General features: G+C 48.2%; 1 protein-coding gene across 3 annotated transcripts in view; it reads left to right on the top strand.

Annotated features, from left to right (window-relative positions):
• LOC109902959 (fibrillin-2) overlaps positions 1-12,202 on the top strand; it is a 116,388-nt gene that overhangs the window by 100,868 nt on the left and 3,318 nt on the right. For all 3 annotated transcript variants that reach the window (XM_031786185.1, XM_031786188.1, XM_031786187.1), the window contains exons 37-63: positions 139-207; positions 306-431; positions 579-704; positions 2,403-2,552; positions 2,700-2,771; positions 2,999-3,124; positions 3,578-3,703; positions 4,242-4,367; positions 4,481-4,597; positions 4,738-4,866; positions 5,106-5,225; positions 5,610-5,735; positions 5,906-6,058; positions 6,258-6,323; positions 6,749-6,874; positions 7,115-7,234; positions 7,370-7,492; positions 8,070-8,201; positions 8,470-8,595; positions 8,796-9,002; positions 9,150-9,275; positions 9,497-9,619; positions 9,809-9,925; positions 10,068-10,196; positions 10,344-10,463; positions 10,761-10,992; positions 11,940-12,099. In XM_031786185.1, the coding sequence (XP_031642045.1) occupies positions 139-207; positions 306-431; positions 579-704; positions 2,403-2,552; positions 2,700-2,771; positions 2,999-3,124; positions 3,578-3,703; positions 4,242-4,367; positions 4,481-4,597; positions 4,738-4,866; positions 5,106-5,225; positions 5,610-5,735; positions 5,906-6,058; positions 6,258-6,323; positions 6,749-6,874; positions 7,115-7,234; positions 7,370-7,492; positions 8,070-8,201; positions 8,470-8,595; positions 8,796-9,002; positions 9,150-9,275; positions 9,497-9,619; positions 9,809-9,925; positions 10,068-10,196; positions 10,344-10,463; positions 10,761-10,992; positions 11,940-12,099 (3,473 nt within the window). The remainder of the gene's footprint in view (positions 1-138; positions 208-305; positions 432-578; positions 705-2,402; positions 2,553-2,699; positions 2,772-2,998; positions 3,125-3,577; positions 3,704-4,241; positions 4,368-4,480; positions 4,598-4,737; positions 4,867-5,105; positions 5,226-5,609; positions 5,736-5,905; positions 6,059-6,257; positions 6,324-6,748; positions 6,875-7,114; positions 7,235-7,369; positions 7,493-8,069; positions 8,202-8,469; positions 8,596-8,795; positions 9,003-9,149; positions 9,276-9,496; positions 9,620-9,808; positions 9,926-10,067; positions 10,197-10,343; positions 10,464-10,760; positions 10,993-11,939; positions 12,100-12,202) is intronic.

Genomic DNA, 12,202 nt, shown 5'->3' with positions numbered 1-12,202 from the left:
GTATTATAAAGCTTGGTCGAACCAAATCATGACAGACATGCTCTTTTTGTAGACAAACGAAACATCTTGGCCAATTCCACATGTATTTTTGAGGAAAATGTGGTATGATCTTTTTGGGGTTGTTTTTTTTGTCTGTAGCGGAGTACAAGACACTGTGTCCCGGAGGAGAGGGCTTCAGACCTAACCCCATCACTGTCATCCTGGAAGGTAAACACTGTTCGTCCATATCTTATTATCCCGTTGTATTTATTAAAAGTATGTCCCAACAAACTAAACCGGACTCCTTCTCCCACTGCCACCACCAGACATTGATGAGTGCCAGGAGCTGCCAGGCCTGTGCCAGGGTGGCAACTGTGTCAACACCTTCGGTAGCTTCCAGTGTGAGTGCCCCGCAGGCTACTACCTCAACGAGGAGACACGCATCTGCGAGGGTAAGAGGGGAAAGGTCACAGAAGGGTCAAATGAGGTCTTTCTCCGGACTTTCCCAGTATTCATCTGATTCAGTTGACCGCCTAAATCAAAGATAATCAAAGACAGTACTGTGTGTAACCATGTGTATTCTGTGTTTGTGTGTGTAGATATTGATGAGTGCACAGCCCACATTGGAATCTGTGGCCCTGGTACCTGCTACAACACGTTGGGGAACTACACCTGCGTGTGTCCTCCTGAGTACATGCAGGTCAACGGAGGAAACAACTGCATGGGTGAGTCAGACCACACTGGGTGGTACTTACTAAATGATATGTACAGTAAACAGTCAAAAGTTTAGACACACCTACTCATTCAAGGGTTTTTCTTTATTTTTACTATTTTAATAGTGAAGACATCAAAACTATCAAATGACACATATGGAATCATGTAGTAACCAACAAAGTGTTAAACAAATCAAAATCGATTTTAGATTCTTCAAAGTAGCCACCCTTTGCCTTGATGACAGCTTTGCACACTCTTGGCATTCTCTCAACAAGCTTCATGAGGAATGCTTTTCTTGAAGGACTTCCCACATATGCTCAGCACTTGTTGGCTGATTTTCCTTCACTCTGCAGCCCAACTCACCCCAAACCATCTCAATTGGGTTGAGGTCAGATGATTGTGGAGGCCAGGTCATCTGATGCAGCACTCCATCACTCTCCTTCTTGGTCAAATAGGCCTTACACAGCCTGGAGGTGTGTTTTGGGTCCTTGCCCAGTTGAAAAACAAATGATAGTCCCATAAAACGCAAATCAGATTGGATGGCATATTGCTGCAGAATGCTGTGGTAGCCATGCTGTTTAAGTGTTCCTTGAATTCTAAATAAGTCACAGACAGTGTCACCAGCAAAGCACCATCACACCTCCTCCTCCTTGCTTCACAGTGGAGCCACACATGCAGAGATCACCTGTTCATCTACTCTGCGTCTCACAAAGACACAGTGGTTGGAACCAAAAATCTTCAGACCAAAGGACAGATTTCCCCTAGTCTCATGTCCATTGCTCTTGTTTCTTGGCCCAAGCAAGTCTCTTCTTCTTATTGGTGTCCTTTAGTAGTGGTTTCTTTGCAGCAATTTGACCATGAAGGCCTGTCTCCTCTGAACAGTTGATGTTGAGATGTGTCTGTTACTTGAACTCTGTGAAGCATTTATTTGGGCTGCAATTTCTGAAGCTGGTAACTCTAATGGACTTATCCTCTGCAGCAGAGGTAACTCTGGGTCTTCCTTTCCTGTGGCAGTCCTCATGAGAGACAGTTTCATCACAGCGCTTGATGGTTTTTGCGACTGCACTTGAAGAAACTTTAAAAGTTCGTGAAATTTTCCAGATTGACTGACCTTCATGTCTGTCATTTCTGTCATTTCTCTTTGCTTATTTGAGATGTTATTGCCATAATATAGACTTGGCATTTTAACAAATAGGGCTATTTTCTGTATACCACCCCTACCGTGTCACATCACAACTGATTGGCTCAAAATCATTAAGAAACAAAGAAAATGAACATGTTAATTGAAGACTACCTCATGAAGCTGGTTTAGAGAATTCCAAAAGTCTGCAAAGCTGTAATCAAGGCAAAGGGTGGCTATTTGTATAACACTGTTTTGGTTGCTACATGATTCCATGCGTTATTTCATAGTTTTGATGTCTTCACTATTATTCTACAATGTAGAAAATAGTCCAAATAAAGAAAAACCCTTGAATAAGTAAGTAGGTGTGTCCAAACTTTTGACTGGGTGTGGGTGCGTGTGTTGGTGTGTGTGTGTGTGTGTGTGTGTGTGTGTGGGTGTGGGTGTGGGTGTGTGTGTGTGGGTGTGTGTGTGTGTGTGCGTGTGTGTGAATAAACATACAAACAGTTTAGTAACGGTTTACAAACAGTTAATGAGTTGTGTATTTATGATGAGTCATTCTCAACCCCCGTCTCTGCTGACATCACAGACATGAGGAAGAGCGTGTGTTACCGCAACTTTAACGACACGTGTGAGAACGAGCTGTCGTTCAACATGACCAAGAAGATGTGCTGCTGTGCCTACAACGTGGGCAAAGCCTGGAACAAGCCCTGTGAAGCCTGCCCTACCCCTGTCACCTGTGAGCTGGAACATAAGACACTCGTATAAACACACACATACACACACTCATAGACACACTTACATCCAACTCTTTCATGACAGCCTCTAAATACGGTGTGTTCTTGGTGCCTAAGTTCACGCCGTCGTTTTGTCCTCTCTGCCACAGCGGAGTACCAGGTACTGTGTGGGAACCAGGCTCCTGGGTTCATCATAGACATCCACACAGGCAAGCCCATCGGTAAGGTCATCAGTAGGTCAAATAGGTCATTCTGGCCTACTGCTTGTTCAGAACAGAAACTGCTGAACTGCCAAAACCGATAGATACTATAATCATTATGTTATTATGTGGTACTACTGTAGAACAATAATAATCAAATATGATACGGTGCTATTATATAGTGGCTTTATGGAGTAGCTTTGTGAGTGAATGACTTCTAACAGAGCTGTTGCTGTGTTGTTCGCTAGATATTGATGAGTGTCGAGAGATTCCGGGGATATGTGCAAACGGAGCGTGTATCAACCAGATAGGAAGCTTCCGCTGTGAATGTCCCATGGGCTTCAGCTACAACAATATACTGCTCATCTGTGAAGGTAAGGCTCAGACACACACACACACACACACACACACACACACAATCATCACCTTTTTCCTTCTCATAAAAAAAAACGATCGTAAACATTCCCTCATATAGACATACGTACACACTTTATGTGGCCCTCAAACCAAATGTACCCACACACACACGCACATCCACACACACACACTTAATAAGCAGTAAAGTTAATGCTGCCCTCTCTCTCTCACATGAATTGTGAAGACAGACAGCAGAGTATACTGGCCCTGTAGGGGCCTAATGCCAGGGTCTGCCAGTCCAGGGGACCTAAATCACGCTAAAGCACTGAGGAACTGAACCCCAGCCAGTCTGGCACTGTTCTGTTTGGCCCTCCTCAGCCTCTGCATTACCTCACACTGGGCTTTTACTAGACAGTTATGACCACTGTGACTGATGGTCGCTGCCCGCTCTTGTTTTTCATTCCCTCCAGATATTGACGAGTGTAACAGCGGAGACAACCTGTGCCAACGCAACGCCAACTGTATCAACTTCCCAGGGAACTACCGCTGCGAGTGCTCACCAGGCTTCAAGCTGTCCCCCAGCGGGGCCTGCGTGGGTGAGTCCCAACTCTGTGCCCGGGGGCCGCGAGGATTTACCATCTCAGAACAAAAGGGGGGGGATGAGATTATGTTGATAGTTTATAAGTGAAATGTACTACGGTGTGTTACCCTGTTGAGAGAGAATTGTTTTCAGAGTTAGATGGTTTATTAGTCAATGGGAAAACACACTGAGATGATCAATAGTAATGTATTTCATCTCCCCTACTATCATACCCCGTTCAAAGGCACTTAAATATGTTGTCTTGCCCGTTCACCCTCTGAATAGCACACATACACAATCCATGTCTCAATTGTCTCAAGGCTTAAAAAGCCTTCTTTAACCTGTCTCCTCCCCTTCATCTACTCTGAGTGGATTTAACAAGTGACATCAATAAGGGATCATAGCTTTCACCTGGATTCACCTGGTCAGTGTATGTGATGGAAATACTTTGTGTACTCAGTGTATATTTATGATCTCAATGGAACTTCCTGGTTAGATCGTTTATTTTAAATCAACTAAAAAGGTGTGTATCTTCTCTCCCTGTGTGTGTGTAGACCGCAACGAGTGCCAGGAGATCCCTAACGTGTGTAGCCACGGAGAGTGTATCGACACCCAGGGCAGCTACCGTTGTCTCTGCCACAACGGCTTCAAGGCCACCGCTGACCAGACAATGTGCATGGGTGAGTAAAGAGTCCTAGTAAACTCAATAGACTTACCACACAGTAGACACTCTACAGTTAGTTTTTCAATCATCTCACCTCTGTCTCACCCCCTGGTCTCGCTCCCGTCTCAGATATCGACGAGTGTGACAGACAGCCGTGTGGGAACGGAACCTGTAAGAACACAGTGGGCTCCTACAACTGTCTCTGCTTCCCTGGATTCGAGCTCACGCACAACAATGACTGCATGGGTACGTACGTATGACATCCCGAGGTATCTCATCCTGGAAAATAGCACTATGGCGACAGTAGTTCAGTCGAAATGTTAAAAGGGATTCTTTCGAGTAGCATATTTTGAATAAATATGAACTCTCTCCATTTCCCCCTCCAGACATCGATGAGTGCAGTGCGTTGGTGGGTCAGGTGTGTAGGAACGGCCAGTGTATCAACAGCCTGGGATCCTTCCAGTGTCTCTGTCAGGATGGCTACGAACTCACCCCAGACGGAAAAAACTGTGTCGGTAAGCAACGTCAACACCCTAGCAACTCTAAACCTGGCTCAAGTACATTTGTCGTATACTTTCAAATATTTGATTCATGCTTGATTTAGTTAGCCTGGTACAATGGAGCCAATGCAACGGTCCCCAAAGTGCAAACCCCAAGCTAAATCAAGTATTTGGAAGTGTTTGATGTATGTCTTGGGGTGTATAATGTGTTTTCATGGAGGCGTACTGTATAATCAAACAATGTTCTTCCTTAGATATCAATGAGTGTGTGAGTCTTCCTGGTACCTGCTCTCCTGGAACCTGTCAGAACCTGGACGGGTCGTTCCGCTGTATCTGCCCAACTGGATACGAGGTCCAGAACGACCAGTGTATAGGTAGGAGCCCTACACACACACACACACACAAACACACACTCCGTCGCGCCCTTAACTATTGGAGGTGAAAGAGACCATTAACTTTGACGCAAGTTCACACACACTGAATAGCTACCACAGAGAACATGACTTCATTACCTCTGCACATTCTGATCCCACCTGCTCACACAGATAGAGCCAGCACACGCCCCCACCTACACATCAGGGTGTCAACGACCTGCAGTGACCCTGCCTTCTGGCCCAACACACACCCACACCACACGCTGTGTAACAGCCTTATAGCCTTGTTGCAGCAACACCATCTGGCCTTAGAGTTTGCCGTGATTTTGCACTCATTCCCTCTTCCGCCTCTCATCCCTGTCGGTCGCTCACTTTCTCTTCCAGATATCAACGAGTGTGAGGTGGAGCCCAATATCTGCCAGTTTGGCACGTGCACCAACACCCCAGGAAGTTTCCAGTGTATCTGCCAGAATGGCTTTGTCCTGTCGGACAATGGGCGCCGCTGTTTTGGTGAGAGAGAGAGAGAACTGTACGTTACAGTAGTCATTAAATGGCCAAGTAACAGATGTGTTAGAAATCACAGCACCTCTGTCCTTCCCAGCAGACCCACTATTGGGAGTCTATTGTCTGTTATATCCACCTGACTGTGTTTTTCTCCCCCAACCCACTCTGTATGACAGATACCAGAGAGAGCTTCTGTTTCACCCGCTTCGAGTCAGGCAAGTGTTCTGTGCCCAAGGCCTTCAACACCACCAAGGCCAAGTGCTGCTGCAGCAAGATGCCAGGCGAGGGCTGGGGAGACCCGTGCGAGCTGTGCCCACACGATAGCGAGGGTGAGTCGCGCGCACGACACACACGTTCCACACACACACACACACACACACACACCTCACTTCCAGTATTTTTCCATTCAAAGTTTGTTATGATAACATATTCCTCAACACAAGCCAGTTGATGAGAACTAAGCCTACTGGATCCTGTCCTGTCAGTGTGTGTGTACATTTAACGTCTAACGTCTCCTTGTGTCTCCAGCGTCCTTTAAAAGCCTGTGTCCCTACGGCCATGGATCCCTGCCTGGACTTGGGGAAACCCGTGAGGGTGAGTGACAAGTGGCACGACTGGGCCAACCCCAGACATATCAACCCCTCAACTGAATCAGCTCTCTGATGACCAGATGTCAAACATATCTGGACAATAAACTGTCCTCATCTGTCTTTCTGTAGACATGAACGAGTGTCTGGACAATAAACTGTCCTCATCTGTCTTTCTGTAGACATGAACGAGTGTCTGGACAATAAACTGTCCTCATCTGTCTTTCTGTAGACATGAACGAGTGTCTGGACAATAAACTGTCCTCATCTGTCTTTCTGTAGATATGAACGAGTGTCTGGACAATAAACTGTCCTCATCTGTCTTTCTGTAGACATGAACGAGTGTCTGGACAATAAACTGTCCTCATCTGTTTTTCTGTAGACATGAACGAGTGTCTGGACAATAAACTGTCCTCATCTGTCTTTCTGTAGATATGAACGAGTGTCTGGACAACCCAGGCGTCTGTGGGAACGGTGCCTGTATCAACACGGACGGATCGTTCCGCTGCGAGTGTCCCTTTGGCTTCAACCTGGACTATACCGGGGTCAACTGTGTTGGTGAGCTGACCTTTATTGGTGGTGATAATGATGATGAGGAGGATTAGATTTACTTTCCTTCAAGATTACATTCTTGTCAGAAGTCAACAAACCTGAGGACAAATTCATTTACATGATCACCCTTCCCCTCCTCCCTCCTCTCCCTCCTCCTTCCCCTCCTCCCTCCTCTCCCTCCTCCCTCCTCTCCCTCCTCTCCCTCCTCCCTCCTCCCTCCTCTCCCTCCCTCCTCTCCCTCCCCAGACACTGATGAGTGCTCTATAGGAAACCCCTGTGGTAATGGGACCTGTACTAATGTGGCGGGAGGTTTTGAGTGCTCCTGTCATGAAGGCTTCGAACCTGGCTCCATGATGACCTGTGAAGGTATGTAACATCATACAAACACACACCCGTGACCTTTCACCTGGGAAATTACAAACCCTTATGATGATATACCGTCCGATTGTACAATTATTCTTGTATGACAGAATGCTCATGTACTCATCTCTCTCTCCCCAGATATCAACGAGTGCTCTCTGAACCCCCTGCTGTGTGCCTTCCGCTGTGTCAATACTTTTGGTTCCTACGAGTGCATGTGTCCCTCGGGCTACGTGCTGCGAGACGACCACCGCATGTGCAGAGGTGAGGGGACGCGGCATAACCTCCCTCCACACAGGAGTCTCTGTCTCTCTCTGTGTCTCTCTTTCTCTGTCTGTCTCTCTCCCTCCACATGAGCCTTTTCTCTCTCTCTCTCTCTCTCTCTCTCTCTCTCTCTCTCTCTCTCTCTCTCTCAGGACTCTCTCCCTTTATCAGCAGTCATATGAAAACCCTGAGTAAGACTAAGCCATGTGGGGTAGCTATTATACAGCTGTGTTAAAGTGAAGTTAGTTTATCATCGTAAATTCACCCGGCTGGTTTTCTATGGTCGTGCTTTAGAGATGGCAGTTTTACAGTGAACTTGATTCATGGCTGGATTATGAACATACTGTTCGTTACAGTATAATCATTCATCTGTTTTAGTCATTTGTTTTTTCCCCGCTTCTTATTGGTCAAATGGATCAGTAGACATCTTTGTCTATTTTTCTTTAAACATTTCCTCTCCTCGTCTCTCTCTCTCTAACTTGCTTTTTCTCTCTCCCTCCCCTCTCTGTCTCTCTCTCTCTCTATTTCTCTCTTTCTCTCTCTTTCTCTCTCTCTCTCCCTCTCTCCCTCTCTCCAGACCAGGATGAGTGTTCGGAGGGGCTGGATGACTGTGAGTCCAAGGGCATGTCCTGTAAGAACCTGATTGGCACTTTCATGTGTATCTGCCCCCCTGGCATGCAGCACAGACCTGACGGAGATGGCTGCATGGGTGAGTCACACACACACACTCTCTCTCTCTCTCTCTCTCTCACTCACTCACTCACTCACTCACTCACTCACTCACTCACTCACTCACTCACTCACTCACTCACTCACTCACTCACTCACACACCCAAACAAATACACACACTCTGCAGGAGAGAAATCACTTCTTGAAAGTGATTCCATTTTATGTCACACTGTTCTAAACTCTCATCTTTTCCCATCTTCTCCTTCGTCCGCTCCTCCTTTTCCTCTCATCCTCCTCCCCCTGGCAGACCTGAATGAGTGTCGCGCGAAGCCTGGCGTCTGTAAGAACGGGCGCTGTGAGAACACAGTGGGCAGCTACCGCTGTGTGTGCAACGAGGGCTTCCAGCCCAGCTCCACCGGAACGGACTGTATCGGTGAGAATATCACCACAGAGGACTCTGCAGAAGGATGCACAACCCATCCACGCAATGTCAATGCAGCCGCATCAAAACCAAAGCACAAAAGACTGTATCACCCCTTCCTCACACATACTTGATATGCGGCTCCTGTAAATTGCGGACTCATCTCTCCCTCTCTCCCCCTGTCCTTCTTACCCCTCCCTCCACCCCTACAGATAACCGACAGGGCTTCTGTTTCACCGAGGTGCTCCAGACTATGTGTCAGCAGGGCTCCACCAACAGGAACAGTGTCACCAAATCGGAGTGCTGCTGCAATCTTGGGCGCGGCTGGGGACCCCAGTGTGAGCTCTGCCCACTGCCTGGCACCGTGCAGTACAAGAGGATGTGCCCACTGGGACCCGGGTACACCACCGACGGCAGAGGTTAGCTAGAGGAGAGGACGTGAGACAGGGGTTGAGGGAGGGGGAGAGGAGATGGTAACGGAGCGTGGAATGGAGAAAGGGATGAGAGAGGTACGAGGGCTGTGTGTGTACGTGTGTATCTGACACCCCCGCCCGCTGTTGTTGCAGACATCAATGAGTGCACGGTGATGCCAGACCTGTGTAAGAACGGCCAGTGCATCAACACCATCGGATCGTTCCGCTGCCACTGCAACGTGGGTTATACCACCGACTTCACCAGCACCTCCTGCATTGGTATGACCCATCTCTCTCTCTCTCTCTCTCTCTCTCTCTCTCTCTCTCTCTTTCTTTCTCTCTCTCTTTCTTTCTCTCTTTCTTTCTCTCTTTCTTTCTTTCTTTCTCTCTTTCTTTCTTTCTTTCTTTCTTACCGGGCCTTGGACCAAACCATCCTGGCTGCGGGGTAGAAATTGCTCTCATTCTGACCTTATTACTCACCACTGTCTGTGGCGTTTCAGATATGGATGAGTGTTCCGCGTCTCCCAAGCCCTGTAACTTCCTGTGTAAGAACACAGAGGGCAGCTACCTGTGCTCCTGCCCCAGAGGATACACTATGCAGCCTGACGGAAAGACCTGCAAAGGTGGGGGGACCCTGCTCCTGGCCACACGCACAGCCTTCATGACCAGTCTGATAAATACTGAAACACGAGTTCCCATTTCCACATGATCCCTCTATCTGAATTGTCTAACATGCCAACTGGTACTTTCAATTACATCCAGTATACTTGCTTTCTTCACCGTTTATCAACCAATCCATATTTCTACTCCAGATCTGGATGAGTGTTCCACCAAGCAGCACAACTGTCAGTTCCTGTGTGTCAACACCATCGGCGGTTTCACCTGCAAGTGTCCTGCAGGCTTCACCCAGCACCAAACCGCCTGCATCGGTGAGGGGCCATGAGCCAAATACACACTTTGTTTAGGACAATTCTACTTCCTAGAAAAGTCCAAGAACTCTTTAGACTTAAAACTGGGTTGTTGAATGGTTTTGAACGAAATCTCAGGAATGTGTATCTTCATCTCTCGCAGACAACAATGAGTGTAATGGGCAGAACAGTGTGTGTGGCTCCAGGGCTTCCTGTGTCAACACTCCCGGCAGCTTCAACTGTGACTGTGGGAAAGGCTTCTCTCTGGACACCACTGGCCTGGAGTGTGAAGGTGAGGACCCGACGCACACACACACCGCTCCCCGTCATAAGCACACACGCATAACACACCACCCACTTCTGCTAGTTTTTGCCCCCCAAAAAATATATTTTCTAATGTCTACCCCCCCCCCCCCCATGTCTGTGACTTCTCTTTCAGACGTGGATGAGTGTGGCAGTAACCATCGCTGTCAGCACGGGTGTCAGAACATGATGGGAGGTTTCCGCTGTGGCTGTCCTCAGGGCTATGTACAACACTACCAGTGGAACCAGTGTGTGGGTGAGTGGGACAGACAGGCACCAGTCACTTACTTAAACCCATTTTGATTCAACCGGTGCATACGGCCACAAGATATGTCACTGACCGGTATTGAGGACATAGGCGCTGTGCTCTGTGTGTCATATCCTCAATGGAGATTCAGGACCTAACTTACCAAGTATCCTCGTCAATGAGAAAGACAAATGAAAGGTAGAACAAAATGTGATACCGTGGGCAGTCTGTGCACAATGTGCTTAGGTTGGTGTTTTACTCATTTTTGACTCTCTCTCGCTCTCTCCCTCCCTCCCCTTCCTGTAGATGAGAATGAGTGTTCGGGTGCGTCTGTGTGTGGCTCGGCCTCCTGCTACAACACCCTGGGCAGCTTTAAGTGTTTGTGTCCGTCCGGCTTTGACTTTGAACAGGGAGGGGGCGGCTGCCAGGATGTCAATGAGTGTTCCATGGGCAGTAACCCCTGCAGCTTCGGCTGCTCCAACACAGACGGAGGATACCTGTGTGGCTGTCCTGGAGGTTACTACAGGGCTGGACAGGGGTGAGTGGGCTGGACAGGGGTGAGTGGGCTAGACAGGGGTGAGTGGGCTGGACAAGGGTGAGTGGGCTGGTCAGGGGTGAGTGGGCTGGTCAGGGGTGAGTGGGCTGGACAGGGGTGAGTGGGCTGGTCAGGGGTGAGTGGGCTGGTCAGGGGTGAGTGTGATGGACAGGCGTGAGTGGGCTGGACAGGGGTGAGTGGGCTGGACAGGGGTGAGTGGGCTGGACAGGGGTGAGTGGGCTGGACAGGGGTGAGTGGGCTGGACAGGGGTGAGTGGGCTGGACAGGGGTGAGTGGGCTGGACAGGGGTGAGTGGTTTCCCAAATGGTGTCAGGCGTACCCACTGATGGGTTGTTGCTGATTTCTTACGGGTTAATGGCTCAAAGCAGCGTCTTGGTTACAAGCGTTGGTTTTTTAATCACTTATTGGGTCAAGATATGTATTTATTTTTTACTTCAAAAAGACTTCAAAAGCTTTAGGTTGGTCGCAGCACAAAAATGTATTTGAAACCAGTAGGAACAACACCCTCATACCACACAGCACTGTACCAGCGGTCTAACTCTTATTATCTCCACAAGAAAGACTATCTCTCTGTGTTATAATTAAGGCCTGAGGAGGTGTGTGGTATATGGCCAACATACCATGGCTAAGGGCTGTTCTTATGCACGATGCAACACGGAGTGTCTGGATACAGCCCTCAGCCGTGATATATTGGCCATACCCCCCCCCCCCCCCCCCCCCCCCCCCGAGGTGGCTTATTGCTACTATAAACTGGTTACCAACGTAATTGGAACAGTAAAAAAATAATTTTTGGTCATACCCGTGGTATACGGTCAGATATTCCATGGCTTTCAGCCAATCAGCATTCAGGGCTCGAACCACACGGTTTATAAATGTGGATAAATGTGAGTAGTATGCCCTGACGTCTATATCTCTCTGTTGACTCCCCAGTCATTGTATAACGGGCCAGGGCTTCCAGGATCAGTATAGCTCAGAGGGAGACGATGAGGACAGTCTGTCTCCAGAGGCCTGCTACGAATGTAAGATCAACGGAGACGTCGGCAAGAAGGGACGACACAGACGTCACGCTGCTGGGGACAATGACCTCAAGGTGCTGTCTCTACTCTCTTTTCTGCTCTTTTGTGGTCTCCCACTCGTTCTTACATCTACAGGTTCTGAACGTCGACCAGCTGTGTGTATTTGTATGTTGTTGT

This window comes from Oncorhynchus kisutch, linkage group LG13 (assembly GCF_002021735.2).
Source record: "Oncorhynchus kisutch isolate 150728-3 linkage group LG13, Okis_V2, whole genome shotgun sequence".
NCBI lineage: Eukaryota > Metazoa > Chordata > Actinopteri > Salmoniformes > Salmonidae > Oncorhynchus > Oncorhynchus kisutch.
This window is presented reverse-complemented; position numbering and strand designations above follow the sequence as displayed.